Source organism: Schistocerca serialis, chromosome 1 (assembly GCF_023864345.2).
Source record: "Schistocerca serialis cubense isolate TAMUIC-IGC-003099 chromosome 1, iqSchSeri2.2, whole genome shotgun sequence".
Taxonomy (NCBI): domain Eukaryota; kingdom Metazoa; phylum Arthropoda; class Insecta; order Orthoptera; family Acrididae; genus Schistocerca; species Schistocerca serialis.
The window spans coordinates 943,212,831-943,220,537 of record NC_064638.1 but is presented as its reverse complement, the minus strand read 5'-3'; the positions used below and the strand labels follow the sequence as shown (position 1 = coordinate 943,220,537).

Genomic DNA, 7,707 nt, shown 5'->3' with positions numbered 1-7,707 from the left:
TTATGCCAAAAAATCATTTAGGGGCTTTACACAACAAAAGCATCAAAAGACAAATAGTGAAACTTTTAATGGGAGTGAAAAAAATCACTTATCTTTACCTTGAAGATGAGTACTAGTCAGACAAATTCATGCATTTTAGCACTTGTTCCATTAATAATACAGATATACCAATTGTGATTAAGTAAATAAGAAAAACAATGAAAACATCAAGAATATCTCACAATTCTTTTTCCCAAGGAAAGGAAATTTGATTCTGGACTTGTGATTTCAAAAACCTCCCTACAAGAAAATCACCCATTCTTCAGAACACCCATTCTTCAGAAGCAGTGTCAGTGACAACATAAAATTAACACACAATGGTATTCACACTTGTTCCCCTAGTAAATAATACATTACAGACAACACACATAACTCTGCTGCCAGATACAACCGTCTCATCTGCTTGGCTGAACAGCAGCACATTTGCTTATTTGTAACATTTTCCTTATAAGCTATTACTAACAATTTGCTGTTTACTGTAACATAACATTACTTTCCACAAGTATTTAGCATGAGCAAAATACTAGACACAAAATTTATTAACAGACAAATATTAATCCATGAAAGCCCACAAACCCCTCAAGGAGAATGAAAGCTACAAATAAATATGACTACTGAGCACGTGTTCATAGCAATTGTCATCTGCGGCTCTTGTTTGCAAAACAAGTAGTACAATAATCATGTAACACCCTTTCACAATTAACTTCCAAAATAAAGTGCTCAATGCAAGTTTTGTTAAGATACTGAATGGAGCCACTAAACAATACAATAAAATGATATTTGGTATCTTAAAACTGGGGTAAACTGACAGCATACTGTTTAAAAAATATGGATAACATGAGAATGAAGGAGTAATTCCTACTGAATTTTTATAAATAAATTACTTAGAATAAAACAAGAGAAACAGCACACATTTGAACTTTGGATCAGAAAGGTACAAGGATAACATAGTATCAGTTGGCACTTAAGTTTAGAAAAGACTTGCATGCACACTATCTCAGCAGTACTCTTCTCACAGTTCCATACAACAAACTTGGACAAAAACACCACCAATATCATCATCCTGCAACCAACTGGTAGATACAATAAACACTTCCAGTACAACATGCCTGAATTAGCAGTTCCACATATACGTCAATGTTCAGAGCACAATCTTCACAAACAGACCCTTCAAAATATGGTCTTCAATAAATACACTTTACTTCATTCACCAAATTCATTTATTCAAAGTTGAAAACTGTTCCTGTTCCACAAGAAGCTGTATTACACAAGTCCTGGAATGACGACAGAAAATTATCAGTTATTCTCTTTTAGCCAGAGCAGACTTCAGAATGTTCATCCCATGCTGCAACCTGTAACAAACACACAAAAAAATGTTTTATATATATATAACTCCATTTTATTATACAAATACTATCAGTATTACAAATTACATGAACAACTAAATTTTTTCTTGAATTCTCAAACTAACAAGAAAACAGGTGAAGAGTGGAGAGGGATGTGGATGAAGAGAGAAGGTGAAGTTTTATGTGCACATAGTTTGCTGTACAATGAAAAGTATTCTGAAGAAAGTAGCTTCATACTAAAAGGATTCATTGTATGGAGTGTAGCCATGTATGGAAGTGAAACATGGACGACAAATAGTTTGGACAAGAAGAGAACAGAAGCTTTCGAAATGTGGTGCTACAGAAGAATGCTGAAGATACGATGGGTAGATCACATAACGAATGAGGAGGTATTGAATAGGATTGGGGAGAAGAGAAATTTGTGGCACAACTTGACTAGTAGAAGGGATCGGTTGGTAGGACATGGTCTGAGGCATCAAGGGATCACCAATTTAGTATTGGAGGGCAGCGTGGAGGGTAAAAATCATAGAGGGAGACCAAGAGATCAATACAGTAATCAGATTCAGAAGGATGTTGGTTGCAGTAGGTACTGGGAGATGATGAAGCTTGCACAGGATAGAGTAGCATGGAGAGCTGCATCAAACCAGTCTCAGGACTTAAGACCACAACAACAAGAACAACAACAACAACAACAACAACCAAAGCTGCAGTATTTTTATGAAGAAATATATCAGCATAACAGTATATGTTGCTGCATCATAAATGCAACTTTTCACAACAACCAAAACCGAAAGATAAAGAATGACATTATGACTGTTTCTTCTGGTGGGGTGTCATTTGACTGCTCACATAGTGTGTCAGGTGATGATGCAGACACATCATTTCCAAAGTCTTCTGACAACTATCTATTGAAGACTAGGGAGTTTAAGGATCAAGGAAAGGTCTACAGATCATACATTTCGGATAATCAACATCACAGTATAAGTTGAGAAGGATAATAAAGAGAATTAGTTTCAAATATAGAACACAGTCTTTGCACCTAGACAGCAAAAAATCTGCATCTTTCACATTACAGACATGCAAGTCATGTTTTTGGAGGAAATCTACCAGACTACAACGCAAACTTAAACAAATCGGCAAGAAATCCCATTTGTAAATAAAAGTTATTTGCTGAAAAAGACTTAACATACCTGGCAGTCACGACTGCAATACCACTGATTACCACAGCCAGCACACACAAACTGAGCTGCCATCTGGTGGCAGCCTTGGCATTCTGGTACATCATCTACACTTTCTGCTTCTCCTTCGCCTTCATCTATGACAAGGCGGTCCCTGTCTGTGCTGTCATCTAACTCCTCCTGGAAAAAGAAAATAAAATTTATTTTAATAATCTCTGTGGTTATACTAGTTTTGAGCAATGCTTGCAACTACTTACATACTTTTTCCTCATACTTTTCTTACAAACACACAATACTCATTACAACATGCTTCATAAAGCCAATTAGCCGCTTTGTTTTTGATTCAAGAGCAGTCTCCCCCCCTCCCCCTCCCCCTCACCCCCCCCTCCCCAAACTAACATGGCCCTGGAAGGCTATTGCTTTTTTGATACAACCTCTCTTCCTTGAAATTCTCTACACTGTCTACAACTTTAACTTCAATATAAATTTTCTAGACTTTCCATTAAGCATTTTCTTCTTTTTTCAGCATTTGTGTATCATATATTTCAATGCAATATCAGGCTTTTCCACATGTTCCCTTCTCCCAAGTTTATGGAAAAAGAAATATGCCTCATGCCTGTCAAAAGCTGTTCACCCCTCACATTTTCCAAAACACTTAAGGTACAGTAATTCTGTTTTTCCCAGTTAATGAGGAAACCCTCTTTTTCCATTTTTCCATATTTGCAGCCATTTTCCTCAGTTGCTTCTCTTATTATGTTTACTTGGTTGACCACAGCAACTATTCTCTTCAGTAAATGAATTTCTACTCATTGTTTGCAACCAAACCTGTTTCACCTAACTATGTTGAATATCATTAGTCATCTCGAAAGGAATTCAAGAGATAATCACAGCTGACGTAACATTTGTCTCTTGAATTTCATTACAGACCACTGCAGATGTATAACATAATTAGGCAAAATGTTTCTTTAAATGTGTTGACAACAATTCCCTTCCAAATTAAATTCAATAGTCACTCTTATAAATTGAAATATATTCATTTCTACTGCTTGTCTCTAAGAAACTAATTCAACCACATTTCACTCTGCAAAATCTGACATGCAACAAGTAATTTTAGATGCATTCACAACGCTTGTAACAGAATTTATCTGTTTTGAACACCAAACCGACCGCCACTTTATGCAGAGGTTCAGACTACTATAAAAATGTCAAGGTCAGCTATAATGAGAGACTTCAGCTCGAGACACCTAAGAGAGAGAGTGATTACAAATTCAATATAGTCAACAGAAGTTTAATTTGAAACTGTTGCTAATCAAAATTTGCTACACATGATTGGAAGACTACATCCATTGAAACATAAAAGATGTGGCATCTAAGAATGATCAATTCGTTGTGACAAAAGAACAAGTTTTATTTCTGTCAATGTCTGTCAAGAAATACCAGCAAAATCAACTAAAAGACAACTGCAAAAAATTTGTCACAAACACCCCCATAACATCATTTACACTGCCTGACAAAAGTAGTGAAGCACCCAGAAGAAACAGTCGGATGGCAATATAACTTCATACGCTTCTCTCTGACAGGCAGAACAGCTTCCAGAGTGCACTGGTAGTGTTCATGTTTAGTGTTGTCATCTAGCCTCATACTGTATTTAGCGACACGAACAGTATCAGATGTTGACTGACCACTGTGAAGGACATAGTGATGCCGTGTAGTTGTGCGATGCAATGGTATCAGCAATGACATTTGAAATGGTTCTCACAGTTTGAAATGGGCCTCATGGTGGGTCTTTATTTGGCAGGCTGGTCGAATCCTGCAATATCCAGATTTGTGGTGCATTCGGATGTGACAGTAGCCCGATGTTGGACTGCATGTACGGGCAGCCAACTCTTAGCCAAGGTTCCTGTTGACCATGTCTGACCACCACAAGGGGGGATCACTACATTGTGCGTCAAGCACATCGTAACACTTTCACATCTGCAATAGCCATCCAAGAACAAGTAATGTACTCAACTCACCATTGCTCCGAGACTGTCAGCAGCCAGACTATGGAATTACTGTCCCATGTGTAGGCTGCCATTAAGACAACACAAACGGCTGCATTTGGAGTGGTGCCGTACGTGGAAAGCATGGACTGCTGATGAATGGTGTCACATTGTGTTCAACAATGAATCACTGTTCTGCACTACTCTGCATGACCAATGTTGGAAAGTATGGTGATGACCTGGGGAGAGGTCTCATTCTTCCAGTGTTTTGGAGATGCACGACACTGTTACTCCTTGTGTTATGATGTGTGGAGCCATTAGGTGAAACAGGTATTAATTCAGGGAATTCTGACACACAGCAGTGCCACACGAAGATCCTGCATTCTCATGTGTTACCCCATGTGTGACTATACTGTGGTGCCATTTTTCAATATAACAATGCTCGTCCACAGGCAGCACATGTATCTATGAAGTGTATGCTTGACATTGAGGTTGTTCCTTGTCAACAATATGTACAGATCTGTCACTGACAGAATGTGTGAAACCAGCTCCGCCCCAGTGCCAGTATATTGAGCACCAGTTACAACAGATATGGACCAGCTTCCCTCAGGATATGATACAACAGCTTTATGAAACACTTCCCAACTGCCTCAATGAATACAAACAGGCCAGTGATGAAGTATCATCATACTGATAAGCAGGTTCATACTGTGAAGTTCTGTGCAAATTAGAATCAATTTTGTAGTCACTGAAATAACATCATATACCCTCTCAAAACTGAGAGGCCTCATTTCTTCCTCCTCTTCTGGGTGCCTTACTTTTTGTCAGGCAATGTATGTACTCAGGTCTTCAAAATACCCATTGTGTACTGCAATACATATAGGACTTTTGGATAGAAAGAAGGCTTCCTTTGATAACAATGAACAACAACATAACATTTTAATCTATCTTGGGTCATTGGGTCTAGGCCAATAACTTCTACCTCGAGAGATTATGCCAGGTAAAAAAAGGTCCAGCTGTGAACATGTAGGCAAACTTACAATGGCAACATGTCCAACCAAGCAAGCAGGAAACAGCTGAATCTGTACTTTTCAAGCCCGTGAGTGAGGTGTCAACTGTGCTACTACCACATACCTCTACATATTTCAAGTGGTACTTCCTCTAGGAGAACTAGTAACACTTTGGTAAGAACCTGACCAAATTTGTTACTCATTAATTTTTCTTTAATTAAATAAGGATTAGTTAATAATCTCCAGTAATTCTACACCAAAGGATCACACTCCGCTGCCTCAGCCCAATACTGCACACATCTTATATTCTGCTTTCCTTTTTTTAATGTCGCTTGACTGTTAATACAGGAGACTCCGATCAAAGAACCTATTATCGTGATATTGCATCAGAACTCAGTGACATAATTTCTTGTGTCTCCTTTCACTCCATGATACAGATGGAAGCCACTGCAACCCTATGTAAACACTAATGGATTTGTTCATTTCAGACACACACAATTTCCATGGAGCTTAACTGTGGATTATAAGTAACATCTCTTTCCCCATCTCTGTTTATTGCAGGTTTGTCTCTTATCCTCTTCACAGCATGCCTGTGCCTCTCCAGTGAATGTTTTACGCACTCACTGAATCCTCTTTGTTGTTGGGCACCATCTTTCAGGACACCTTTGTGTTTACAACTCAACTGTTTTCTTTGTATTCCATGTGCATTCTTGGTGAACAAGTGTAATATTTAATAACCCTGGTTTATAAAACATGATTTCCACACATGAAATAAACATTTTTTGTGGTATGAAATCATGAACTTCTGCACAAGAGACACTGATGTTCCTATCTTAAGTTCTGAATATAGTGAATTCTGCTAAACTACTTATTAGATTTCAGAGAATGGAACACCACTGAAATCATCTCCAAATCTACACTACCAGCAGAAGAAATTACTACAGATGTGAGTGAAATAGTGAAGTTGGTGTCAGTACCTATACTGATGAGACAGGAGACTGTGTGCTATTTAGTGCAGACGTTCTTATAGATCATCTGGGTAAAAAGATAATTAGGATATCTTTAAATGGTTCTTGAAATGTATGAGGTTAACAACTTAGCTGAACACCCTTTATGTGAATTATATTTCAGAAGAAGGCCTTTTGGCCAAAAGGACAAATGTATAGCAGTCTTTTTTGTTGTGCCTGCCTGTGACTCTCTGTCTCCTCTATAAGGCGAGTGGCAATCTATCCTTTTCATAATATTGTCATTATCCCATCCTAGATTTTCTATCACTGATTTAGAAATGGAATCAAGAATCAGATGTGACAACCTTAACCGAAAAATATTGTTAGGAAACAAAAATATGGTGAACAAGTAGAAAGGAGTAAAATAATAAAACAGAATTTCAACTTCTGCAAAGGTATACATGTAGAGGAAGTACAGTCAATAAATTGCAGAAATTGCGGTGATTACTTGTGCAAATAAAGATGTGTCATTACTATGAATGTAAGGAATGCTAACTTTATTTCCTTGCCATATCTCTGGTATATAAAGTCAAAAATAATGTGATTTTCAGTAGGCCACTTGGGGGCTCTATTACAGCTGCTGCCATTGCTTTTTCAACATTGCTGGATTGTGCAGTTCCAGTTGCCCATCTCCTCATACTGTAGACAGATGCTACTGCTGTTGGTCACTCTGTTACCCCGAAGCAATAGCATTACTCAGTGGGATTCCACATACGGCTGCAGATTGCTGTTCATAGCTTAGCTGATGCCTGGAGCCATCTCACTATTTCAGTAACCTTGTTCCACCCATGCCCTCACAGCAGTGTCCATGAGGGCTGCGCTCTCTGTAGTGCATTCCAGACAGGGCATGCTCACTGTGCATGCCCTGCTGCAGGCAGCCTGTGGTGCCATTCTGTCATCCTATAAACAGCTGAGATCAAAATGTGTAATAACAACTTTAACTGGGACAGCACTACAACCTTAGTGGTGCAAGTAAATGTGCTCTTGATGCCAAAAAGCAACAGAGAGAAATAGGCCGAGTCATCCACCATCTAACAAAATCAGCATCACTACTGATGTCCTTCAGTCATCAACATCAATATACTCTCTGGTAGCATACATTATTCTGTGACAAAGGTATCGCCATGACGTAATTCGGCCAACTA

The 7,707-nt window shown here is 38.4% G+C and overlaps 1 protein-coding gene across 1 annotated transcript in view; it reads right to left on the bottom strand.

The window, feature by feature from the left end:
• The window catches only part of LOC126450491 (uncharacterized), a 571,147-nt gene that overhangs the window by 1,058 nt on the left and 562,382 nt on the right, over positions 1 to 7,707 (bottom strand). The window contains exons 10-11 of the mRNA XM_050091026.1: positions 2,576 to 2,743; positions 1 to 1,391 (exon numbers count right to left, since the gene is read on the bottom strand). The exon at positions 1 to 1,391 is cut by the window's left edge and continues 1,058 nt beyond it. Of these exons, the coding sequence (XP_049946983.1) occupies positions 1,350 to 1,391; positions 2,576 to 2,743 (210 nt within the window). The 3' untranslated portion in view covers positions 1 to 1,349. The remainder of the gene's footprint in view (positions 1,392 to 2,575; positions 2,744 to 7,707) is intronic.